Below are 26825 nucleotides of genomic sequence, written 5' to 3'. Positions count from 1 at the left end.
AAATCTGTCATTCCTAAGAAAAGCAGAGGGTCTGTTCTGCTAAATCAGGCAGACAAAAAGCCGTGTAGCCCCGGCTATGAATCAGAGAACAGAATGTAAGAAACTGCCTCGATTAACACACTCACACACACACACACACACACACACACACACACACACGTATTCACTAGTGCATATCCGTACATACTGTATGCACAGATGCATTCAAGGGCACCAGACAAAAGCCACAGAAGCACAAGAACCCACACACCCACCTTCACTTTGCTGTTCCTTAGCAAACAGCCTCAGGCTTAGTGAATGAGCATGTCAGTGGTGGGCTCACATTCTGTCACACAGAGTGTGTGTGGAACAGATGCCTCCTCCTGTACATTTACTTACACACAAACACAGCCCGAAATATCTCTGTACGTCCTTCAAGATTTGGATATGGATACTTTTAATTCAGAGTAGACAGAGAATCTCTATTTTGGTCAACTTTGGAATTAAAACAGGAAACTGTGTTTAAGATATAAACAACATATACCTTGAAAGGTACGCAAAAGTAGAGCACACCTGGTGGAGTTGATCCTCATTACAGTGAAGGTAGACAAAGAGTAGCGTGTTCTGCACCCAGATAGACAGGTATATCTGTGATAGGGCGGCTTTACCACCATAGGATGAGAGGATGAGCAGACAGGCAGGCAATGTGCCAGAGAGAGACACTCTAATTAAGGAGCACGGTGGGGAGAGGGGGCGAGAACAACAGCTCTGCATTGTCACATAATCATTTTCTTATCATTTCTAGTACAGGAAACGCTGCACATCTCTCGTCTGAAGAGTACGCACGCCTGTGTGTTTGTTGGGAGCCCCTCCTGAGTGGCCGTCTACAGTCACACCTAGAAATATGAAATCCCCAAAGCCACGGTGCTATTTCCAGTGCCTGACGGAGAACATATTCCAGTCATCTGCCACAACAGAGCAGAGCAACGTTTGATGGAAATGAATGTAAGCAGATACAGATGCATCGATCTTAATCCATAGACTTAGGGCTTATTTTTAGTCTGTCATCAATCCATTTTATAGAGGAGGCTTGTCACAAGCCATTTACATTGATGCATGTTGAATCCACCTACAATATTGCTCTGCATAATCAGTAATACATATTTATATCTCTGCTTACATTTGTGTAATCCGTTGCCCCTATTCAGATGTCCAGATGGACAATGACAGGGAAGGGAAATACCTGCAGAGAAGGGCAAAGTCATTCAACTTCAATGTCAATTCTGATCGCAAAGTCTTTATAAGTGAGAGTGCAAACACAATGTCAATGCCACTTTCTTTAAGTTTAAGCAATATGTTTTGCACTTGAACAATAATGCCTGAAGAAATAAACTCAGGTGGGAGGAAGTCTTTTTTGGGAAACGTCTCGAGCATATTGGAATATTGTGTGTTCAAATCTAGGTTACATTTCCAGAGTACCTCTCTGTATGTTCAGTGCTCTTTTTTCTTTTTGTTTCACAATCTGCTCCACTACTCAGAGACGTTTTTCAGTCATTCTGATTAAAAAAATCACAACAAAATATGGAAATATGTAATAAAATGTTCATGAAGTTTTATCAGGTGTGTGCTACTACAGCAGAAAGGGAAATAATAGATACAACAACAACAAAAGCACAGACAACAGTTAATAGAAAACAGGGAAGAGAGAGGAAAAAGAATGATAACAAATGAGTGGAGTAGTGGACTGATGCATTATGGGAGAAAAGGCAAGTATGTGTGGGGGGCTGGGGGGTTAATTTGACCAGATGGGTCCTGGTCTGTTTTGTGAGAGCAGCAGATGCCCTGAGATCCTGAGCCACAGAAATGCCTCCAGCCGCTAAACACCAGAGTGCTAAAGAGGCAGAGCCCAGTAACTCCGCCTTTCTGTTATAGAAATAGAGGTTTAAAGGTATTTCCTCTTCCCATAACTCTGTCCTGTTGCCACTAAGAAGAGGGGCATCTGGATATACTTCATTTCAGTTGTAACTGGTCAGAGAGCAAAAACAGAGTGTGCAAGTCCTGCGTTGCTGCATGAAGAGAGATGTGCGCCAATACAAATGTTTCACTTGTGTCAGTGATCTCAAATACCTTTAAATAAACTCTGCTGCTGTCGTTGCATGTCACTACACCACAAGTCATCTTTAACCGTGTTTGCGCTGCAATCAGACGGAGACGATGTTCCAACACAAGGCGATAAGTGTCACACAGTGCAAGTACACTGCTGCTAAATCTCCACCGAGCACCATAGAAACACATGACTCATCATTTATAGCAGATGCTCTGCTCCTCTCACTGACTTTGGGCGATGAGGTTTGGGAGGTGCTGCAGGCCTTTGGGTTTGTGATGACGATTCAGCTGCATACCAAGCAGACGCCTTCACATGGTCCTCTATGGGAGAGCATCGCCCTCTAGTGGACCAGACAGGCAAAAGACAGGACTGAAAAATATCTAAGATGTTTTTGGACGAAAACGCTTTGATAGATCAGACTTCAGAGAACTCATTTTGGCTCTCCCTCACTGCGAGCTAATCACTCGACAAAATCAAGACTGTTTGCAGTCCTGGCTCCTCAATGGTGGAACGAGCTCCCCACTGACATCAAGGACAGCAGAAAGTCTCTACAGCTTCCGCCGGAAACTAAAAACACATCTTTTCCGACTATACCTTGAATAAAAACAGATTAGCACTTCAGTGGCACTTACTTTTGGTATTGTTGTAATTTGTATTTCTTGAAGAAACGTTACTTTCTTGATTCTTGTTGTTCTGAGTTTGTACTCATGGTTGAATGCACTCATTGTTGCTTTGGATAAAAGTGTCAGCTAAATGACATGTAATGTAATGTAAGAGATGTATTAAAAGGTGCTCTATGATAATATATTCTATATGTTGGTTATTGTCAATCTGTCAATACTTTCTGACTTCCCCAGCATGTCTGTGTCACTCATGCCTGAGCCAATTCTTTATTACTGGAGATATACATCTTTAAATATGTGAACCTGTATGTATCTTTATTTTTATAAAACTGGTAAAGTATTTCCTAAAACAGCTGGATACTATAGTTTTGAACTAATGTTACTCAAACTGAAGTAAATGGTGCATTTGTTGGGGACTTTTTTCAGCCGGGGATGTGGTGCATTAGTGAATATTAACAGCGGCAGAACTGTGTTTGTGGGATCACCTTGATACAAACTACAGTGTCCGTGTTCATTATATGTCCCCTATATATTTATTGTCTGCTTTTAGCACCAGACCTGTGATCCAGTATTACAAAGGATATTTAAATGATTATAATCTGATGATTGGTAGTATAATCTGCAATATTCCCACTGTACTGCGATCTTTGTTTTGTTGGATCACATACTGTTCAGACTCACTTTCTTTGTTTTTTCCACAGTTGGTTGACAGTTTAAAACTATTTGGGAAAAGCCATTAACCTTCATAGAATAAAAAATATCTCAGTGATGATGATCCCTGCTTGAGGACTGCAAAGCATGTAGACTTGAAATCAGAGCCTTTGTAACAATACAAAGAGTCAAATCTATTTGAAGAATGTCTCCTGATTATCTTCACCCATCAGTCATCCTGTGTTACTCCTTTAAGACGAAGCTCCTCTTGAACCCTGAACAAATATTCTGGATCTGGATATCCAAAACTGGAATGGAGAAAGACAAACACACGTAAAAAGGTGGTAAGTACATCTCTGAACAAGGATTTTTTAAAAATCCTTTCAGTTTACTGAACCTGTATTTTTTAAATGTTTTCAATGACATTACATTTGGAAAGGCTTTGCAAGACCTAAAGTTGTGGAAGTAACTCCTCCCACAGAGAACTACCAAATGTAAAATGTAGACATGTTCATTTTTCTTTTTAATTTTGGTGATCCCATTACTTTTAATATAGCGCCATCAGCAGGTCAAAATTTATTTTTTTTACAATATTTTTTTTCCAAATGACCAAATTGTTGTGAGCAGGAGGTCTGGGGGTAGAGCTGTCTGAGGACGACCAGCAAATGGGAAGGACCTGGCTTGACCAGAGCCTTTCTAGATATGGGATTGGGTTGAGGTGTGAGCGCTTTGCACTATGCAGCAGAACACTGGCCTCTCTACTGGAAACCACTGTTTCTCTGATGGGAAATGTGAGTTTCCCCACTCTTAGTATATTTATGTTTGCAGTACATTGATGCTTAAGTTATTTGTTAAGTAGGAATTATGTTTATTCGTGTCAGTTATAGCTTTTTAAATGAATTGTATGGTGATAATACATGCAACATATTCTCTGTTTAGAAAAAAACAGCATTGAATGTGTCAACCTTACCTAGCCCACCACCTGTTGTCTACAATAACTCACAATTGAAGTGGACTCTTTTGACGTAGCCCTCAAACAGTCATAACAGCCATTCTCCACCCGATACTAATCACATTCTCATCAGCCCCAGCTGTACATTCTGTTTTAGCTCAAAGCACTGGTGTGCAGCATGACTGTATAAATCACAAAAAATAAATGTGTGTGAACATTTATTAAAAACTATACCTGATTAGGTTGTGTTGTAAGATAAACTTAAAATCTTGCATAAAAAAATAATTCATCTAAAAAAAGAGAAATGTCTGTTAATTTACAAGTAAAAAACTACAAGTTATAATAATAATAATAATATATATTCATACCATTGTGGACCACCAGCCATGTTGGTCTTGTGGTGAATGTCGTTCCAGGTGATGACGTTATCGAGGCCTGTGGTGACAGATTGTCCAATGGTGAAGATGACTCTCCTGTCGAAGGCTTTCCTCAGCAGCTTCAGGACTTTTTCCCCCTCCTCGCTGGCTGGCAGAAAGGCAGTGCGAGAGGTACTGCTGTACCTCACCCCAGGGTTTGGGTGTTCAGGCTGAAATATGATTAACAGCAGCATTAATGTAACATACACTGAACAGTTGTTATAACACTTAAATATTGTGATTAGCAATACAGGTTTACAAGAACAAGATATTGACGCATTTTGTCATATGGTATCTGGATTATAGATTATGAGGTGGAGCTCATCCTGACAAGGAACTAAACAAGGACACATTTTGGGATATTAATCCCTCTCCGTTGCTTCCCCGCTCCTAGCGCGCTCACACACACACACACACACACACACACACACACTTTATATCCTGTAACCTGTAGAACATTTGGAATACAGGGTCGTTAGTAAGTTATTCATTGTTGTTTTTTTAAGTGCACCCAATATGAAAATGCTTCAATGCTTCTGCCACACAGAAAACAGATGAAGTATAGCTTGACTGATTTAAACTGCGCCAATGGGATGGTTCACAAACTATCACTATCGACAGAACTTTTACTTCGAGACCAAAAGGTATCACTATCAGCTTTTAATAGCTATCAGCTGTTTAATATGTTTCTAAACTATCATTAAATCAGACTGTATACATCCAATATCAGTCGACTTTTGATTCGAGTACCTCAAGTTGGGCACGATGAAACTCGGGTGGACATTTGTTTACAATTATTTGATGTTTCATAGACTGAACAAATATAAATGAAAAAAAAGAAAATAATCAGCAGAATAACGGATCATTAATTAGTTGCAGCCCCAGTTGAGTTATCAGATGTTAGCGAGTTATCTTGTATATCATGTAACAGCAAAGTGTCTGCTTATTGTTATATTTGTCAGTATATGAAAGGAATTGCTCTTTAAATGTATTGAATACCCCGAACTGAATTGCCCACCATTTCACCAATCACTAACCTATGCCTTCCACGTGCATATCTGTAGACTTGTAATCAAAAACAAAGCGCGCCCTCTGGTGGACAGATGTAATATCACAGAGATGAGAGGCGCTCTGTTGACATGCTGCCTACTCGAGTGGCTTCTAGCTTCCGCCTCGGCCTCACCCCTTGTGTCCCTGCTGGAAAACTGTACTGTATGACAATGGATCCGCAGTGCTCGAAGCCAGGCAGGCTCTGCCAACTGTGCGTCGCCGTCATCGTGCCCTCGGGCTGGGTCCCCGTGTACTCTCCGTAGTAGCTGTTGCAGAGCGGACAAGCGGGCTTCAGCTTGAACACCGAGTCGATACACGCAGAGCAGAAGGAGTGAGAGCACTTCAATGTTTTCTTCTCATGAATTGTGTCCAAGCAAATGGCGCAGTCGGTCGTACTTTTACGGACTCGTGTGTTTTCCATTATTTCCGGTATGTGACGAGTGTTTTCTTTTCCGCATATGGGCGCAACTGGGTTGGTTTATCTCAAAGGGGTGTGACGTCAAACAAACAAAAGTACACGCACATTCATGTGGTGTAAACACACACTGACTCCTGATTGGTTTGCATTTGATATTGGTGGATACATTTCAACCAGATGTACCAAATGTAAACAAAAAGGTTACCCCAGCGGTGGAACATTTTCTAAAGGTAGCCTACTTGTACATCATTGCTTGAGTATGTTCACCTTATGATGCTGTCATTCATCTACAACGCTGTGGAGATAGGTCTGTCTATGTGAGACTATACTTTTACGAGAGGGAAGTTTTGTAGGCATACTCTTACTCCACTACTAGGCTATCTGGCAGCTAGTTACTACTTTGTGATATTACAGGGTGTTTTTGCCACATAACATAAAATGTGAAAACAATGCTCCGGCTTTGTGTACATCTGGTAATGTTTGCAATCACACGAGAGACACACATAATGCACAAATGTCTTAGTCTGTAAACTCAAACTCTTTTTCATTAGAAGTGACGATAAATGGAATTTATTTTGCTAAAAAATACTGAATGGTTCCTAAGCATCTGAATGTACAAAAGGTTACTATTTGATGTTCTCGCCAGGCAGCAGGGGGAGAGGAGGTGCAGGTGAGAGGGCACCTCATCCCCTAGCATCACCTTTACCTGCGCCACCATAGCAGGGGAGTAGCTCCTGCAGTTGCAGCACACTTTTTGTGGCAGTGTTGAATGAGGTTGTTTCAGGGTTAGATGGAGGATCTGGATGGGACATATTGCATCAGTGGGAGACTGTTAACTGTTTGTTTTGCCTACCCTGGGTTGTTGTGAGCCAAAAGTAAGCGCCCTGGCGTGTAGTTTGTGTGCTCCTCCTGCACTAGGTTAACTACTCCTTATTCCTTCCAACCCATTACGGGGATGCACAGTCTGTAGTATGTTGTTGGATACCAACCAAGCTGTAACGATCTGTTTAAGACATGACATTTTATTAAAAGACAAATTGTAATCATTCTTAATGATTTAAAGTGATACAACTCTTCACTCGAAAGTGTATCTATTAATATTCATGACTATACCTCAAACGTGTAATCAAATATAGCCTACATTACTCATTTGTTAAGGTATCGTGCGAAATAATGTACAAATTGAGGATACAGTGCAAGAGTACGGAGTTCTGTTCACTTTGCAATCATGATCCACTAGATGGCACTAAGTGCATTTGCAGAGTTATGTATCTTGAACGAAGGATCTTTGATACCAATGGAAAGCAGCGCCGATCAAATCTTGATTAGAGGCGACAACCCCAACTCATTCCAAATGGACACAAGTGTGATATTCAGTTGCTTATGGATACCTGGTTTATTCAGGACCTACATTGAATATCCAACACAAACCAAAACATAACTTTTTATTCAAGTATTAAAATGTAAAGCACATTATTCGGAATATCAACAAAGTACGAATCAACACAATTAGAAAAAGCAAAACTCCAACTTTTCCTTGACAATCAATTTGTGTATGTGAAATCTCTCAAACTATTCGTTCTCCTGGCTCCTCCTCCGACATGTAATGCATAGAAATGTTTGCACAGTAGCTTTAGTGAACTACAATCCTGTGTCCCAAAAATATTCTAGTTGGTCCCTAACTAAAATACAAAGAGGATGACAACATAATAAAAAGGGTATTTAATGTATGGCTCTCGACACTCAAATTAAGGACAAATGTCCCACTCGCCAAGCAGGTTACTGCACTTAGCAAAGCACTTTCACACATACAGCTTTGTCAGTCTGAGGGGGTTTCAGCATTTGGACTAGAGAATGGTTTATGAAGAAGTAAATTTAATACATATTTTCATGAACTGTGTAGTATTTGTACTTAAAGCCAGATAGTACAGCTACATAAATATAATGTCGTTTAGCTATGAAATAACACCGAAATATGTCCAAACTGCTTACCATTCATTAATAACATCATGCTTGATTTTTATCAAAAGTGAATATAAGAAAAGGCACAACAAATGAGATCAACACCCCAACCTAAATCAGATAAATTGTTCCTACAACATTTTCTTTAGTTATTTTTTTCAATGTGTATCATAGATTATCCATTTAGATACAAAATCACAACAGTTACCTCATTTTAAATGAGAACATTAGTAGGTAAATCTCAAAGTTTGACAGGGACAGAGGCATAGATATTTAAAGAGCTTTTGTGCCTTTGATTTGGTTTAGGGGGTCTATATGCCCTTTTATATTTGACATCGTCATAAATCTGGTAATTAGATGAGCTCCTTACCAACAACTGAGGTAATGGGCTCAACACCTGGGAGACAACTTAAAATAACAGGACTGACCAATGAATGAAAGAAATAAAACCCATCTTAATGCATGTAAAAAAAGTGCTGCAGTGAGCCATAGTTTAACATTCTTCCTATTTAGGTAACATGGAGGAACAAAAAAAAAAGATTGCACGCAAAAGAAGAGTTCCAAGCAATTGACATCAACTTGTAGCCACCAAGCTAATAGCTGATAGCTGCATGAACCCGTTTGCTTCGAGGGCTCTTCCACACGGAGGAACCAAAAACCATGACGGACTTCACTGAGGGAAAAAAATTAAATAAAAACTCCCTTACAAAAGTGCCTGCGAGTGCTTTAGATTGCAATAACTTAGAAAATTAATACTTTCTACTGAAACTATTTTGTCATATAACCCAAATAATATTCTTACAACAGGTCATTAGAAATCAAATTAGAGACTTACTTAAACGTTACTGGGGAGATAAAACTTGTATAAAAGTAATCCCCAAAATAGAAATAAACGTTAATATAACTCTTTATAAGATATAACTTAAATGTTCTAAATAATATACAAGTACCATAAACTGCAACACGATGCTCCTAAATAAGTGCATCAGATATAGGCCCTGTTGCCAACAGTGACAGGTAGAGAGGATTGTGTAATACAAGAATGAACTGCACTCAAAGTATTTTCTTCCACATGTAGCACGGGAATAAGCTGAGCTATGCAGGAAAACTGAACAAACAGAGGAACAAGTAGTAGAGTGAAGTGGGCTCTGCTGCAGCAGTAGACGCCTGTCTGCCAAGGGCCTCGTCTTCAGCCATCCCTTAAGGGACTCGGAGCACAACCTGGAGCCGAGTCATGTCCACTGCAAGGACACTCGGAAAGTCCTACAAAGTCTTGAAAAGGGTCATTGCGCTGCTGTCAGTCTGCCGTGATGCCTTTTTCTCTGAGCTCCTCTGTCACTCGCACAAGGTAAGTGGGGTCTGGGTAGCCAAAACTGTCAAGAGAAATAAAAAAAGCCATCACTGCATCTGTATGAGCTCAGGCAGCACTAGTGCCATCTAGTCAAGGACATCAACTGATAGCATTTCCTTGTCAGGCATTTGAATTACAAGGGTCAGTCTTTCCTGAGCCATTCTCTAAGCTACCACATATGTTAGGGAAGTTGTTGAAGCTAATAAATCAAGACTCCCTGGCCATTTGCCTCCAGCTAAAAAGGCCATACATACCAGCGGGGCCCGCCCCATATTGAGGTCTTGTGGTGAATGTCATTCCAGGTGATGACATTTTGTATGCCCGTAGTCATGGAGGTACCGATGGTGAAGATAAGGCGCTGTTCAAAGGCCCGTCGCAGCAGTCCCAGCACACGGTCCCCCTCAGGGCCGCCAGGGAGGTAGGCCACGCGGTCTGTTCCTGAGTACCGAACACCTGGGTTGGGGTGTTCTGGCTGTTAAGGAGTTAAAACAGGATCTGGTTAAAATCTTAATCTATTTCATGGGAACGGGGAACTCATTTTACAGTATGTCTCAGGGGAAAGCCTGTAAAAACAAGTCTTCTTGGGGAGGAGCGTTGAAAAGACAAGAAATACAATGCTGATGTCATCAGGGGTTATCTCGGTCTGGATGACAAATGTTATAACAGGAAACCTGGATTATAAACTGGAGTCATGGAGTGAAAAATGGCATTTACCAGGCAGGGACTAAAGAAAAGATACCATTAATTCCATTATGGGACATGTAGGATCAAGTAAATTGACAAAAAGTAATGGAAGATGCAATAATAAAAACATGGGTCAACACCTTGCTTCCTTAAATCTCTGAACACCCACACAGGTGTTTCCAGTTAATCTGAGCTCCGGTTAACCTTCAAGCTGAGCAGGATTAAATCAACCACCATAACTGAAAACACCTGTGTCAGTGTTCAGAGGCTTCCAAAAGGCCCAATCCTTCATGTTTACCTTTTGAATTTGAGATGCATTCAATAAATATTTTATGAGTTTGTTGTAGTAATAAAAGATGGGATGCATTTTGTGCTTGCTAACTCATAATTGCAGATACAGGCTTGTTTTACTGTCATTACAAAATAATGAATACTGATGTAAACACAAAAGCATTGTAAAACAATGGTGTCATTGTCTAGTGTCCTTCCCTGCATTCAAAGATCTGTCAATCAATTTGAGAGTGACAGCTAGTTCTGGGCCTCATTCCTCGTACGTGGTTCAACGAAGTCGATCAAATGTCCTATTAGTCATCTTAAATTAACACGATGATTGAAATCAGGCTATCTCCGTTTCTCAAAGGCTGATCCGTGCACAAACAATCTCGTTAATTCGAACCAGACGTCAGTATTCACGATAGTTGCACGTACCCGTCCTACTTCAAACAAGGGAAGCGTCGATCACCGAATCCATGATTTTCTAACAGCACAATTGCCACCACGACAAGGGTAATGCTGCGTTCACACAAATATTCTCAACGCTTTACTCGTGTGAGTTTACGCGCCTGACTATTTGTGGTTTATTCATTCGCGCTGGAGAGGGGGCGGGGCTTATCTCTGTGGCTTTACTCCGTGGAAACTGTTATAATTTCCGCCATCCACCATGGAAAAAATAACCACTATTTCTGCTTTATACTTGTTATGGAAATCCCACAAACTTCGGAACATCAAACGCCCTTGTGTCTGGGTTCATAACATTAATATCATATGTTTATACATAACATCACCCGTAGGCTCACACAGCTCGTGACTTTCACCGACTACGTCTCGATAACTTTATTTGCATCCATTCGTCTGTGCATTGACTTTGCATGGAATCTACTCGCAACGCTTTTGGTGTGAACGCAGCATAAGTGTTGGGAAAATGTATTGGCTAATTTTAAGTCGCCCCAATCTATCCGATTATATTTCTTTCAATTTGCCTGCTGGCAGTCTGCTTAATGGAATGCATCATCCAATGAGATCTAAAATAATTATCTCAACTCTTTCAGAATAAGTAGATAAACACAAGCCCAAAGAGTATCTAATTGATACGAATTAATAGATGTATGTATCATGTACTATATATATATATATATATATATACACACACATACACATACACACACACGTATGTGGAGATGACCATATAGAACTAGGAGTTTGAATATGTGTGTGCGAATCTGTGTATGGGCGGATCAGTATGTATGGATGTATTATTCATAATCAGAAATTCAATCAATTGAAGCAGTGAAAAGAAATTGTGTGTGATTCTCTCTATTCTTCTCATGAGTCACCGTAATCATTTTCTACAATATTCTGGAGCCCGGCCATTTGGCCTCAACATTTGTTATGAGGCAGGTGGAGTCACAGATCATCTAAGATGTCATGGGTGTTGTACAGTACATGGATGTTGTACAGTACATGTGTATTGTGCACTACATGAGTATTGTACACTACGTGGGTATTGTACACTACGTGATTACCCTACAGCAGGCAATTGCAAGGTCCATGACCCCTATTGTCAAAGACATATGATCGTTTGTATAGCAATGTAATTTGAGGAAAACGATGTCATAAGTACCTGCACATTAATGCTGTGAAAGCCTTTTCGATTGATAAAATCTGCCTCGTTTGGGCCAGAGAGCGATTTGATGGCTTGAGAAGGTCTGTAAATAAATGATTCCTTGTGGGCAGAATCGATAGCGCTCGTATAGGAAGTCATCATGACGTGATAACGGACCTTGGCGATCTTGAAGAACTCTCTCCCTATAAAAGACGTTAATCTAACTAATATCACTCCTTCATCAATGGGATGTCTGAGGACGGGAGCTGCAAGCTTATCCAGCTAATTTAAGTTAGCCTGAGCTGAAACAGGTTCATGTTTTTGGATGTGTTGCTATGGTGATTTTTCCAAACTTGCTTTGGCGAACCGAAAAGCCTGATTTATGTAATCTTATCCTGAAAATTATCCGGCTAACTCAGTTAGTTAGGTCATGCATTTTGAGTTGCCTATTTTGTTTACAATTGGATCAGAAATTGTATCTTCAAGTTGTATTTAGTTGTTGCACAGTCAATCGGAGAGGGCCAGAGCCTTTAAAAATATCTCTGTTTAATGTAGTAATACTATACATGATTGGACTAAAGAAGTACAATTAATTATATTTTATTCCAATTTATGACTTGTGCCTGAATGTTTTTCTATATTCAATGGATTTTTTATATTTGACAATCTTTTATAATTTGTATTATTCATCCAAAACTACTAAGTTCTGTTTGATTGTTATCCCAGTAACAATGAGTGTCACTTGCAGTCTGCATCTGTATATGTTCCTAGTCTACTCACCGCCTGTAGGCCAGGAGGGAAGCTGTAGATGATGCAGATGCACCCATTGCCTTCATGGCCAGGAAGCTCCAGATCAGAATCTCGCTCTACGATCATTGTACCATTGGCAGGCTGGTTCCCAATGAGCTGTCCGTACACTAGCCGACACACGGGACACGCTTTCTTCACCTTAAAGGCTTGATCCAGACAAGAGCGACAGAATGAATGGCCACACCTCTCCAAAGTAGTCTTCTCCACTATGTCCCCAATGCAGATTGAACAAGTACTGTTGTCCTCTGCCTCATTATGGGAAGCCAAGCTGGAGTCCATGTCCTTCCTCTGGGCTGCCTCGTGGAGCATGGCGCAGGCCTCCTCATCAGCAGGCTTCCTGAACCTCTGCTGCTGTCTCTGGGAAGGCCGAGGCTGGGGAGGTGGAGGCTGAAGCAGGCTCCCCTCTCCGTTTGGCTCCAGGACTCCCACACAGGGTAGCAGAGCCCTCTTCCTCTTGGGTCCCCCGTCCTGTTTGCTCATTTCTTTGCGGGCGCAGCGGCATAAGTCAATGAAAGCTTTCCGTGTCTCGCTAGAGATGGGTCCATCCATCACACCAGCTCCACCGTTCCTGGAGCCCTCCACCGGCTGCAGCCTCACGGCGCAGCAGCCCCCCCTCTCCCCTCGCCTAATGATACCAGCACTCATCCCCTGCTTGTGCTGGAAGTCAATGAGCCAAGGCCGCCCAGCTGCAGCCAGGTAATCCCACACCGCTTGTGAAACCAGCACCTCATCACTGCCCTGGCCAGCACGCACACTCATCTCATCAGAGGAAACTGTATGGAGAGGCAAACAAGAGTCATCAGCACATTATTGTATTAACAACCATATTCAAACAAACATCATTTGCACTTGTGTTTATGGAAATCAAGTTAGAGAAGTTGCTTTACCCTAATCCCAATTGCCATTTTCAAATGCATTGAGAGGAATAATGCCATCTTTTGCTCAGCTGTAGCTATACAGGAGTGTTTTTGTTTCAGATTATGTGGTGGCTTTACTTTTTCTTTTCTACGTGCGCATAGCTCAGGCAATGCACATTATATATATATATATATATATATATATATATATATATATATATATATATATATATATATATATATATATATATATATATATATAATGAATAATACATACATACTGATTCGCCCATACACAGATTCAAACTCCTAGTTCTATATGGTCATCTCCACACACACACACACACACTTTGGTTGGAAGTGTATCTGTGCATGACAAAGTAAATCCAACAGCCCGACATGAGCAGCTCTTTGCGGTGGCTGCAGTCAGATACATATACAACAGGCAGTATCGCGGCATCGCTGAGGACGTATCAGCTGTTCAGAGATTCAGACTTTAAACAAAGGAAACTAAACCCGTCATCCTCGGAAAACACGAAAGTCCACCGACAGCCACATGCAAACACAACGGAGACACTTCTCTCGGGTGAAATATTACCTTGTGATCCCATAAATCCCTTCAATTGTGAATAAAGCGTCCTGTTGAACAGAAAGAGGAGAGGAAGACAAACTGAAGGACGGGAACAAACGTCATCACAGCTGCTCGCCGATATTTTGACTCCGCGGGAGCAAAAAGGGAATTCAGCGATTTCGCAACATTAGCTCAGACTTTGGTACATTTCGCGTCAACATTTCGCGAAGTGGTTTCCCCGCTGATTACTTCGCTACCTCACCCTTTGCCGTAGCTCGTCACTGCCCGTCGGGGAGGTTTCTGTCTGGATTAGAGAGCACAGTGCTCCATCAGAGGAGGCCTTTATTTCTGACGTGCCGCTGCAGTTTATCCGCGGATAATAAGTCGCCTGTAGTCAAGACATGATATCCAAACGTATTCCCAGCTCATGTCTCTTTTGGTTCTCAAATGCCATCCAAATCCTACACCCCGTCCCCAGTCTCGCCTGTGTGTGCCTGCCTCGTACGTCCTAGGCTAGGCGGAACACAGAGTAAATAGCATTTGGAGGTACGCTTCTTATCTGGCTCCGACCACGCTAGCTGTGTGACAGCTTTCCCCAGGCCGACAATGTGCTCCTTCTTCTCATGTTGAGTCTGTCTCTCCGCCTGCAGACCGCGTCCTCCCTGTTGACTGTGCAGGAGCGAGCACAGCCTACCCATTAATAAGGGGACTGGGACCTACGAGAAAGTGTAACCAGGAAGTTCGTCACTAAGCTGCCACGATTGGCTGACAAATGGTGGTTTGTGTGTTTCTCTTCTGCACGCTGTGAGTGAATCATACTTCTGTCGTGATTAACAGCTTTATTGATAACGCAACGCTCCATACAGTCCAGCCCACGCGCCATCGAGGGGATACCCACTCGTTCAGTTATAATGCAAATGAAGCTGTCTCTCAGGGTACACCGATTTATTGAAAGCAATTATGTAATTGTTGACACTTTTGACAGAATATATTGTTTGGCTTTAAGCTTTTTTTATTCAAGCACACATATTACAAATATATATATATATATATATATATATATATATATGTATGTATATATATATATATATATATATATATATATATATATATATATATATATATATATATATATATATATATATATATACCCTATTGTTCATTTTACACTCAATAGGCTACATGTTGAGTTTGTCCAAGCTTTTCATTTACATTCTCGGTTTATTTTATTCCAGTTGATTATCTATTATTCATGGGTTTTGATTCTTACCTACCTTCACAAGTCCTTGTTTCTTTTGTTTCATTATCCATCTGACATTCTTACAATATCCCATTGGAATTGATAAAGTATTCCATCTATTAATCCATCTATCCATCTATGACGGAATAGCACAGGTTGAAGAGATTCTTGTCGTTGATTATCATTTAACTGATCACTGAGTCTATTAAACATCAATCTTAACGCCAGACAGTCTTATACAGTAAGTTTTCTTATGGTATCCTATTATGTTCAACCAAGAATCAGGAAGACCTATAATGCATTCAGAATAACATTTAGAAAAGCAGAATATTAGCACCTACGAGATGTTGTAATCAATACATTGGACTATAACATATTTTTGTTTCACTTGTTTTGCAATCCAAGTTATTGTTTTGTTTCCAATATTGGGAAAGTCTATCCAGAAGATCTCTCAATCAACAATGAGTATACCGTCTACTCAAATTATGTATACATACTTTTGAAAAGAGAACATAATATAGACAAAAGTACAAATAATAATTTAGGCAGGGAGTAAATTAATTTGGGTGGGCTGTCCAAATAAAATATGGGAAATGCAGAGACTGACCCTAAATCAGCAGTCTTCGTCACGCTGCTTTTCCCCTAATGCAGGGCTGTACACCAAAGTTTCCCTCCAACATGAGACAGTGGTTGTAAAGAGAGCTCATATGTCAAGAGACATGTTCTTTGTCTTAAACTCATTCACAGATCTACTAATGCAATACATTTCCAAAGAACGTACTTCATGACAATATTTCACACCTAATGATCGCAAGAATGTCTAAAGCCTCATTCATGTCTGTAATGAGTATGCCTTTATTAATCCTGTAGAAATCAGTGATTTCTTGTTATTCTTGTTTTAGGTGTCTTAAGTGTTGATTATTTTTTCCTCTTCTAATTAAAAAACATTGCTCACACAGCAGCATCCAACTATTTTAGAAATCCCTAACGGTCTCCAGCTAGAGCAAAATGTACCTGCAAGGCTTTCAGTGAACCCATGCTAAGATCAGACTCTCCTTCTATTTTGGTCTGCGGTTAGATTTAGGAGGTGCCAGTTGGCCCTGGCTGTCAAGGTCCATAGACGTTGGATCATGCTGCTATAGGAGCTTTAGGCCAGCAACATCATGCAATATATTTCACACAATTTCCCAAAACACATTTCCTAATTCATTTGACGGATTCTTAATTTCATTTGAATACAACTTGGCATTCAGCTAAACGTCTTCCCGTTAATATCTGGGGGTTTCACTCATCATATAAACATTATAGATTGAAACTGCTGAGGCATTTGAGTAATTTCCCCTGTTGAACCCTTCATTTACTTGCTGTAGTTGGCTACATTAACTAAAAACATAACATCTGAATGCAATTTATTGTGATTGGAGTTAATTTGAGGTTATCTTACTTTTCGCTTCATTTTTCTGACAGCACTTCTTTCATTGCAGCCATATACACCCTAAAAGACATTATTCATGTGCTATTCTATTAATGTTGGTAGATAAAGTAAATATCTTCATACACAGACAACCACATCCCTGAGCTGGAGATCAGAGCAAAGGATGCGTCATAGCATGACACTATTTGGAGTCAGTCCATTAAAACTGAATTAGTGACCGATTATAGGCCTTTTTTTAAAGGTATTACATAAGATGAATGTAGGACATCCAGCTGTGAATCAGACCCGTGGCTGCGGTCATAATGCCCCAAGGGCTGTTAAATTATTCATTGTATATGGAGCAGCTCTCAGATTTGTGCGTGCTGTTTGCTGACATCAACGTGTCTGTTTGCTGAAGGAAAGGTGCACAAATGAAACCTTGTAAAGCAAAGAGTTGCCCAGTCCTATAGAAATAATATGTATTCTATGTTAGGTGGGTGTTCTGCTATTTTCTTGAAAGGCTGGGAAATTGAGGGGTTTCCTTATGTTTTCCTTCTCTGCAAATAGATGCAAATATTGTAATCATCAAATGTTGGCTATTGTAATTTATTGGTAATTAGTAAATTTGTATTTCTTTTGTTTTTAGTTTGATATGAATTTATGTGTATCACCGAAAAGCGCAACGTAAAATCAGTTATAATAACAATTTTCTTTTGTTTGCAGTTATGCTATCCAAAGCTATAAACTGTTTCTTTCCCACAGCCATAATTTCAACAGTATGCTTGACAAACTTTATACATGGTGTCATTACAACCAGGCCAGTGGGGAGAGTTGTGTCAACTTGACCACAGAAGGAAAATAGGTTTTAACACAATAATGCATCCAAACTATGGCTCGTGACTGATAGAAAAGACAGCAGTTCCCCATTAAAATCACATTGTAGCTGCAGAAAGCTCCTGGAGGTTAAGTTAAAGTTTCACTGATGTGTATTTTCTTTTATGATGACAAATTCATGAGAGTTCATTGTTAAGTTTCTGTCTTCAGTGGCTTTAAGGTATTGAATCTTTTGATGGAAATAAAACAACTATACTGTACACCTACTGTATCTGGAGGAATAATATATAATATTATTACATTATAAGGTAGATAATGTTGATATACAACTTAAACTTTGAGATTAATTACAGAAATATTGTTCTTTACATTTATGCTGTTAAGGTTTTCTTTACCAACGGTTATATACCCAGTTTTAGAAGGATTAAATATTAATAGGTGACATGGCTTCTAAGCGGGCTGCACGGTGGTGTAGTGGCTAGCACTGTCGCCTCACAGCAAGAGGGCTGCGGGTTCAATTCCCGGTCGGAGCGGTCCTTCTGTGTGGAGTTTGCATGTTCTCCCCGTGGCAGCGTGGGTTCTCTCCGGGCTCTCTGGCTTCCTCCCACAGTCCAAAGACATGCTGCAGGTTAATTGATCTCTAAATGTCCCATAGGTGTGAATGTGAGAGTGAATGGTTGTATGTCCCTACATGTGCCCTCGATGGACTGGCGGCCTGTCCAGGGTGTCCCTATGTCAGCTGGGATAGGCTCCAGCGCCCCCGCGACCCTTATGAGGATAAGCGGTATTGAAAATGGATGGATGGATGGATGGCTTCTAAGCTTGAAAACGTGTATTTGGCTCTTCTCTGGGCTCCATGTCCCCTCCTCTATATGAGCTGAAATTGTGACTGAGCAGTTATACTGTGCGCTCTAACTATAGCATTTCTTGCCAACAAAAACTCCAACTACTTTTAGCCTCTCATCTCTAAAATGTCTTTCTTTCCTCCGCCATAAGGCCTGCCATTGTTTTGCTCCACCCCTTGAACGGTACACGGTGGTCAGAGGGGGGAAAGAAAGATGGATTTCTTTGTCACCAGTGACCAATACCTATCTCCTAAACCATTCTCCGTATGTATAATGTGCCAAACGCCTGTTTGCTGCAAACAAGACTATCCGGAACAGGTGGTGGAGAGGAGGACACTAAAAAAATGATTGTCCATATTGGATAACCCGGACCACCCTCTCCACCACCTACTGCAGGGACAGTCACAAGGACAGACACAGGAGATCATTCCTGCCAACTGCTATAAGACTTTATATTAAATCACACCTGGACAGATACTCCTCAAATTGAATCAACATCAATAACCCTCGCACCGCTTTCACTTTATACTCACTTATATACACTGGATGTACTTTGCATTTTTTTCATTTTCTTTATTATTTAATTTTCTTAAATTTAAAATGTCTTGCTCTGCTATTTTATTGTATTGTATTGTATATATTGTAACCTTGTGTGTTGCTGCTACAAAATAAATCCTCCTGGGGATGAATAAAGTATCTATCTATTATTTCTGATATTTTCATCCTATCCTCTCTGACATTATTGGTTGTGTAGAAACTCCCCAACATTGTTATTCTAGCTGCTCTCTATTCTCCTGCCTTCTTGCTATTGTTCACTGGCTCCATCGACAGCTGCCAAGCCTCATATTGGTGACACATGCATCTCAGACAATCTTCTCTCTCGTCCATGTCCAACTGTTTGAAGAAGCTCCCAAAGTGAGCCTGATCGTTTTAAAGTCATCCGTCAGTGTCCATGTCTTTCTTGAAGTCAAACACCATGACAGCAGGTGCATCTGACAACCTCCACTCCTACGGGGGACCTAAACTAATATCGCTAAGTTTTAGCTTCATGGCTAAGAGTGAGAAAGCGGCATCTGTTGATAAGCCGGATGGGAAGCGAGCTGTGAAAGGAGATGAATTGGCTTCCACCAATGCATGTGCAATCTCTGTTGAGAAATTAACTATAAGCCAAAGTCTTATGTTCTTTTCATTGTCTCCAAAGGCTGAATTGCCCACTGCTGTGTCCATGATACTGTCAATGTACGCACTATTTGCTAAGTCAGCAGAATCTTTTTGAGGGGGATTGGTGACCTGCAGCAACTCTGAACCTGTCCCCTCATTTATTTTCTCTTCATGATGTTCACACTACAAGCGTCAAACCGGCCAATCGTGGCCAGCTACATCTTCGAAGAGTAAACGTTGCTCAAGCGCTTGTTGACATAATTATGTTGTTCAACAGCACTGGAAACTGCCCAACAGCATTTTTTAAAGATGGAACGGAACAGGGTGAAACAAAACATAGGCACTAATTAGCAAAGACTATTGGATGAGAAACGTTTCTTGAATTATGTCCCTTCACCTGCCTTACTAACACGTTATACTTCCAGGGGCAAGTATTGTACTTGTTCTACTCCACAACCTTTTTGACAGCTATAGTTACTACTTAACGTTAACATATTAAGATTGTACAGGCAAGACATATGATGCATTGCTATACCACTCAATACTAAATAGATACAATGAGTTCCCCCTTGACCGTGTAATGATCCAATAATATATAATAGTCGGGTATAATGGCCATTTATCTGCATTGAGTAGCACGTTGATGAGTGCATTTTTCTCATAATACTTTTTTATACATTTCAATGCTCCGCAGTGTGGCTCTGATTTGCACCAACACAACACAGATCAGATTAAAAGACTCAAGGAAGCCTGCTATTAAACACGTATAGACATAATTAAATACATGTATGACTGTATTCGTACAACTATCAGGTAGTCACCTTCTTAATCATCAGATGGTGTGAGTTTCCCCACTGTCTCTGAAGGGCCGAGACTGTTGGTGGCGCTTTTGTGCCGCTCTGGATGACAGGCAGCTCACTTTCTTTCTAGAATTGTCTCTGACGTCTTCGGCCTGTGGCGTACGCCCGTGCACACACCCGGTACAGGCGGGTGAAATCACGTCACGAGAATTAAAATCACGCGATGTTTGGTCAGACACCAACGGGTCTATGCTGAACGAGAGGTCACTATTTAGGTGTCACTTCTCTTTTTCTTTTTGTTTGCCGGGCAGCACAGCTTTATAACACGTATCTATATCGGGGAACGACGAGGGAATTTAGTAGCAGAAACAGTGGAGATGTAAGTCTTGGGTTTGCTATGAAGTTAGTCGTGTCCGGTCAGAGCTGTCTTCAGCTCTGACCGGACAAAGTCTTCAAAGTCTTCGTAGTGTGTTAACCGGCAGCATAAGCTAACTTAGCTCAACGTGCTAGTTAGCCGCAGCGGTTCATACTTACACGGCTGTCAGGAGTGGAAGACGTAGCACATTGTTCAGTCACCCGTCAACTGTGTTCCCCTCAGTCTAGTCTACAGGTGCACCACGATGTCCCACAAGATGACACTAGTTTACCTCCTTTGCATAGACGTTACGGGCTTTAGAGAAATCATGTTCACACTACAAGCGTCAAACCAGCCAATCGTGGCCAGCTACATCTTCGAAGAGTAAACGTTGCTCAAGCGCTTGTTGACATAATTATGTTGTTCAACAGCACTGGAAACTGCCCAACAGCATTTTTAAAGATGGAACGGAACAGGGTGAAACAAAACGTAGGAATAATTAGCAAAGACTATTGAATGAGAAACGTGTCTTGAATTATGTCCCTTCACCTACCTTACTAACACTTTATACGTCCTGTGGCAATTATTGTACTTTTTTTACTCCACAACTTTTTTGACGGCTATAGTTACTACTTAACGTTAACTAATTAAGAGTAGACGTTACGGGCTTTTATTGTGAGCTAACAGGCTAATGTCAAGCGACACAAGGGTACCGTCAATGTCGGTCATCATCAGCTCGGAAGATTTCACTTAAACTAATATAAGCTGACGCCAATGTACACTTGTGTCAGCGAGATACATAACACATGTTGCCATCATCCAGTTACATATTGTTCTCCTCACTGGTGTAACGTTACATAACTATACAGTGTACTTTCCCTTTCAGCATGCTCATCTAATATTTGCTCTGTTACACGGACAATATTACTATGTGTTATGTAATATTAGCAGGTTCACCTTTTTAATTTAAGGGCCTTTTCGAAGAAACAGGAAACGCCAGGCCTTTTGCTGTGGGGTAAAGATGTGAAGAACACTAGAGAGGTTCTCCTGCTGGATGAATGAGTGTACACTTTTCAACGTCCATCCATCCATCCATTTTCAATACCACTTATCCTCATTAGGGTCGCGGGGGTGCTGGAGCCTATCCCAGCTGACATAGGGCGAAGGCAGGGGACACCCTGGACAGGCCGCCAGTCCATCGAGGGCACATGTAGGGACATACAACCATTCACTCTCACATTCACACCTATGGGCAATTTAGAGATCAATTAACCTGCAGCATGTCTTTGGACTGTGGGAGAGCCCGGAGAGAACCCACGCTGCCACGGGGAGAACATGCAAACTCCACACAGAAGGACCGCTCCGACCGGGAATCGAACCCGCAGCCCTCTTGCTGTGAGGCGACAGTGCTAGCCACTACACCACCGTGCAGCCCATGTTACAACGTGATCTTACATATACTGCACCCACACACGTGGGCCACCAGATAAGCCCTCCCCCCCACTGCTGTGAAAATGGCATGCCCAACTTATATTAATAAACGGGATGCTCTTCACTCTTGGTTACTTAGTATGTCAGATTAGAATGAAGCATAGGAGACGTTGGATTGTATTAATGTCCTTATTACCTCTTTCTACTCTCTGTCATTAGGCAGCCTGCAACAGCCAAGTGGTATGACAGACGAGACTCTGTTTTTGTAGAGTTCTGCGTGGAGGACAGTAAACATGTGAAAGTAAATTTCGACAGGTCTAAATTTGTTTTTGGGTAAGTTGCATTAATATTACGTAAAATGGTAATGTTCCTGAAAATTTCTTATCCTTCCCAGATTCATCTCAAAGAAAATGTGAGCGTTAAGATGCACTTTGGGATCACCTCTGTTGTTTAGTGTATGAACAGTATGATTACAACACAAATTGTTGGCAGGTGTGAAGGATATATCACTGCATCTTTTCTTTTTACCTTACAGCTGTGTCAGTGGAACAGATCATATCAAACAACAGAATACAGTGGACCTTTTCGGGGAGATTAACCCCAAAGTATATTTGTCATCTGTAGACATAATTGCAGTTCTACCACATTTTTACTTCATGTTTTATTCCTTTAAAGCTTTCATCAAACTCTCTTTGTTCCACTTAGGGCTCAAAACACAGACGCACTGACCGGTCTGTATTGTTATGTATACGAAAAGCAGAGGCTGGGAAATCATGGCCGCGACTTACTAAAGACAAGACAAAGGTAATTTTCATTCTTTATAAAACATTAAAAAAACTTGTGCAATCCAGATATTGACAATTTAAGCTGATTTATTTATAATATATATTAATACAACTTGCATCTGACTGCCTAGTCCTGGTACATAGGATTAAAAGCATGAACATTATTAGTTCCAAGAATGGTGATGACATGCCTCCCAACTGAACAGCTAGGTTAATATCAACATGAGAAAACAGCTGTAACAAACTGTTAAATATTGCATTTCTTAAAAAATGATCTATCTTCTCTCAGTGTAACTGGCTAAGTTTGGACTTCAATAATTGGAAGGACTGGGAGGATGACTCGGATGAGGACTTGTCAAGTTTTGACAAATTCTCAGAGGTAAGCATATTGAACATTCACAATGGTAAGGTATCCAAATGTATCCAAATACTGAAGTGCTGATACATTGATATTTGTTACCTGTGCATTTCCCCAGATGATGAACACAATTGGAAGGGATGATGTGTCTGATTTAGATGGTGCCGGAGAAGAGGTATGATCTTATCCTTCCACTGGCAACAGCTGTTGCCGGAGGCTTTATGTTTTCAGGTTCACACGATATCTCAGCCACTGCTGGAAGGAATGTTTTATTTCAAATGCGGCACAAAAGTCCACTGCATGCAAGGTTGAACTGATTAAATGTTGGTGGTCAAAGGTCAAGGTTGTTGTGACGCCACTAATGTGTTTTTGCCATAAAATGATGAAGTGATTGCATTTTGGACAGACATGGATGTAAACTGCAACATGACTAGTTTGCGGAGGATTACGGCGAGGTGGTAACTCTAGTTTCTGCTTTCTTTTGCAGCATGATTCAGCAGACCGTGACAATGAACGTAAGTACTATTCTAAAAGAGTTGGCCATATTCTATTGTAAATTGAACAAATTCATATTTCTTGCACTGTGTTTATTTGTCTTATTGTCCAATGTTATCCACCCATCAAGACAAATTCCTTGTATGTCCAACATACTTGGCAATAAATGTTTCTGATTCTGATAATTTGTAATCAGTAGTCACTAGATCCCGTGGGGGGAGGATGTGATACTAGGCAGTGCTAAGTTCATACGAATATGACTGAAGGATGTGTGAAGAAACCTATACAATGTACTATTAAAAAGTGAACTCTTAGGTTTAAATCTAACCACATTCTCACAAAAGTCCAATTTTTAATGTTGTCTTTCTTTCAGAAATGCCCAACCTTGAGTAAATGAACATGGAGGCCACCTAAGCAGTAAATAAAGTGTGTTAAAATCGATTAGACATGAGTTGGGCAGCCATGTTGGAGAAGAGACCTCATCTCCAGTTTCCAAAGCAAACCCCGTCCAGGGAGTGACTGTTGAATTCAGACATGCACCGAGATCCATAGCGACATACAATGCTGTGCTTTGCTGTTGTCTGTTCTGCATGGACAATTCAGTTCAAATGAAAATGTTTGTGTTCATTGGCTTAAATGACTGTAATGGGATGTGCTGATGTCTTACCCCTTCTCTCTTTGTTTTTGTTTTTTGCAATGTCAGTTTATGTTTTGAAAATTGGGATTTCTAATGAAGAAAAAAACTCAAAATGCCTATTTTCCCAAAAAGTTTAATTATTTACTTAACATTGTCCCCTTTTAATGTTTGTATTAAAAAATGCACTTATTTTGTTTGTTATTTATGTATTTAAAAGTCAGGAGATCTGCTTGAAATGGATTTTCTAATGTATGCCAACATCTGCAAATATTTAACAATGATTTGATTTGTTTTAACATTTCAACATTTAAAATAAACCTATGCTTATAATGTACAGCTGGTTTTGATATTATGGTGAAGTGGTACAAACTTAGCATACAACCATACCTTTACATAGGTGCCAGTGTACAAAACATTGTAGCAGGTACAATTGGGTACACATTTTAAATAATCTCTCAGTCTGTTGAATGTAAAGCCTTGAAAGTAAAGTATTGATGCAACTCAATGAAGTTAAGTTTTCACTAAGGGAGGATTTATTATTATTTATTATTGTTGTTGGAATGTGGTCTGACAAAATCATCCATCGGTTCCCATTCAAAGTGCTTCTTTGCTGAGCTGGGAATTTCTTTCCAAAAAGACTAAATGTTGTAAAATACCCACCTGTCTATCTCAGCCTGCTAAATCCCCATATATTAACTTTGGTTGAATAGATTTAGTCTCATCTCCTACATTGAAACATGTTCAGGAAGGAATCTCTTTCCAGCGCAGGATAGAAAGGGGGGAAATTACACATTAACACCATTATAGATAGCTCTTTAAATTGACATAATGCACCTATGAATTATGACAGACTTTAAAAACACCCATCCCTAGACCAATTCCTGTGAAATGTGAAGTGTTACTCTGTTACCACTGTGTAGTGCTAATGCTCTCACTTCACTCTAACTTCATGGGGTTTTTCAGGGGATTCCCATCTATACTTTTATACTGAGAAAGAAAATGGAAGCCTGAAATTCCTTCCTGAAAAGCTATAGATTTCCTTTGTTGGTGTTCCTGTTGTATGGGACATAGCAACTGCAGTACATACTTCCCTTGCAAATAAATAGCAAAGATGCCACTTCCCATTTCTGTGATGCTCATTGGATCTAGTATTAAGACAAATTATCAGTCTGTAAAGGCCATAGATTATTCATGTAAATAAGAAAGTTATGAAAGGTTGTTATATAAATGGATAATTTGAAGGAAGAATATCCCCTGCTGGGGATTTTTATACAGCACCTTTTAAGTTGTTAATTCTTCATGTGTGAATCCTTCATCTCGTGCCCTGCAATACCTGGTCTCACCACTGTGTGGTGAGTGCAGGCCAGAGCCTCTGGTGTGAGATGTTTAGAGGCTGCATGTTATTATGTGAGTGTCAGCAGTCTGACCCAGGGAACAGGAAAATACAATGCAAGCAACTTTTTAACATCCTCCCCTAAAATTAAACTGTGGGCTTAATTTAACAAAAGGTGGCTTACCACTGACAGGGGGAGTCATGAGAGGGACATAATACCCCTCACAATAGAGGTGCACCAACTGGCAAACTAATAAACTGTCAGAATCAGGACAACAGTATAAACACTGATATCTAAAAAGTGTTTTATTCTCCAGCAACAACCATTATTGTTCATCATATGATGGTGGTACATTTTGCTCACCATGTTTTTTTAGATTTTTTAAAAAACACCCAAACGTCAGGCTGCTGTGAAATGAATGCGAGAAATCACAACTTCCAAAGTGACCTACATATTTAGAGGGATAAAAGTGTCTGCTTGCTATATTTGTACATTCTTCATCCAACACAACTCTCTGGAGAGTGAGTGTAGAGGCAAATAAATATATAGCCACTCTGGCCCATGGACAAGGGAGCTCACAGATTCAACAGTGATGGCAAGACACACAGATCATAGAAACCAGCAGAAACTGTTACTGCCAGCGTTTTGTCTCTATGCATGAAAGGAGAAAAGCAGTGAGCTCAGCATAATCCTTTCAGAGGGCTGTGGCCGTCCCTCTGGCTGCCCTGGTCAGCATGATGCTCCAGTGCAGAAGCTCAATGCTAGGCCTGCTCTCCCCTCTTCCTCTCCAACTGTGGATTTTCCACCGCTTTATCCGACCCGA

The 26825-nt window shown here is 40.6% G+C and overlaps 3 protein-coding genes across 6 annotated transcripts; 1 reads left to right on the top strand and 2 right to left on the bottom strand.

The window, feature by feature from the left end:
• Nucleotides 1-415: 415 nt before the first annotated feature.
• LOC117733663 (probable E3 ubiquitin-protein ligase DTX3) lies at nt 416-6256 on the bottom strand. The gene is made up of 3 exons (XM_034537453.1): nt 5912-6256; nt 4681-4898; nt 416-3668 (listed from the first exon to the last, which is right to left on the bottom strand). Exons 1-3 carry the CDS (start codon nt 6197-6199, stop codon nt 3590-3592), a joined length of 585 nt encoding a protein of 194 aa, XP_034393344.1. The 5' UTR covers nt 6200-6256; the 3' UTR covers nt 416-3589.
• A 1082-nt stretch (nt 6257-7338) lies between these two features.
• dtx3 (deltex E3 ubiquitin ligase 3) lies at nt 7339-21356 on the bottom strand. 4 transcript variants are annotated; one of them, XM_034536760.1, is made up of 5 exons: nt 14576-15103; nt 14341-14381; nt 12856-13658; nt 9764-9981; nt 7339-9531 (listed from the first exon to the last, which is right to left on the bottom strand). In XM_034536760.1, exons 2-5 carry the CDS (start codon nt 14351-14353, stop codon nt 9456-9458), a joined length of 1110 nt encoding a protein of 369 aa, XP_034392651.1. In that variant the 5' UTR covers nt 14354-14381; nt 14576-15103; the 3' UTR covers nt 7339-9455. The 4 variants fall into 4 exon arrangements, with proteins under 4 accessions (XP_034392651.1, XP_034392653.1, XP_034392650.1 ...); XM_034536762.1 differs by lacking the exons at nt 14341-14381; nt 14576-15103 and adding an exon at nt 21142-21356; XM_034536759.1 differs by having other exon boundaries at nt 14341-15102.
• ptges3a (prostaglandin E synthase 3a (cytosolic)) lies at nt 20798-25002 on the top strand. Its single transcript, XM_034536763.1, has 8 exons — nt 20798-20986; nt 22613-22726; nt 22929-22998; nt 23099-23197; nt 23468-23557; nt 23655-23711; nt 24024-24051; nt 24405-25002. Coding segments are annotated over exons 1-8 (480 nt in total). The 5' UTR covers nt 20798-20984; the 3' UTR covers nt 24425-25002.
• Nucleotides 25003-26825: the final 1823 nt, after the last annotated feature.

This window comes from Cyclopterus lumpus, chromosome 7, assembly GCF_009769545.1.
Source record: "Cyclopterus lumpus isolate fCycLum1 chromosome 7, fCycLum1.pri, whole genome shotgun sequence".
Taxonomy (NCBI): Eukaryota; Metazoa; Chordata; class Actinopteri; order Perciformes; family Cyclopteridae; genus Cyclopterus; species Cyclopterus lumpus.
This window is presented reverse-complemented; position numbering and strand designations above follow the sequence as displayed.

Coding starts and splice junctions, on each gene's coding strand:
- LOC117733663 (XM_034537453.1), bottom strand. CDS start 6,199: ATGGAAAACACACGAGTCCGTAAAAGTACGACCGACTGCGCCATTTGC. Junction 4,899..5,911: donor TTCCAGCAGGGACACAAGGG/GTGAGGCCGAGG, acceptor ATCATATTTCAG/CCTGAACACCCAAACCCTGG. Junction 3,669..4,680: donor ATGGCTGGTGGTCCACAATG/GTATGAATATAT, acceptor TCTCCATTCCAG/TTTTGGATATCCAGATCCAG.
- dtx3 (XM_034536760.1), bottom strand. Junction 9,982..12,855: donor TCCCTCCTGGCCTACAGGCG/GTGAGTAGACTA, acceptor ACTCCTTAACAG/CCAGAACACCCCAACCCAGG. Junction 9,532..9,763: donor ATATGGGGCGGGCCCCGCTG/GTATGTATGGCC, acceptor TTCTCTTGACAG/TTTTGGCTACCCAGACCCCA.
- ptges3a (XM_034536763.1), top strand. Junction 22,999..23,098: donor TCGGGGAGATTAACCCCAAA/GTATATTTGTCA, acceptor TGTTCCACTTAG/GGCTCAAAACACAGACGCAC. Junction 23,198..23,467: donor TTACTAAAGACAAGACAAAG/GTAATTTTCATT, acceptor ATCTTCTCTCAG/TGTAACTGGCTAAGTTTGGA.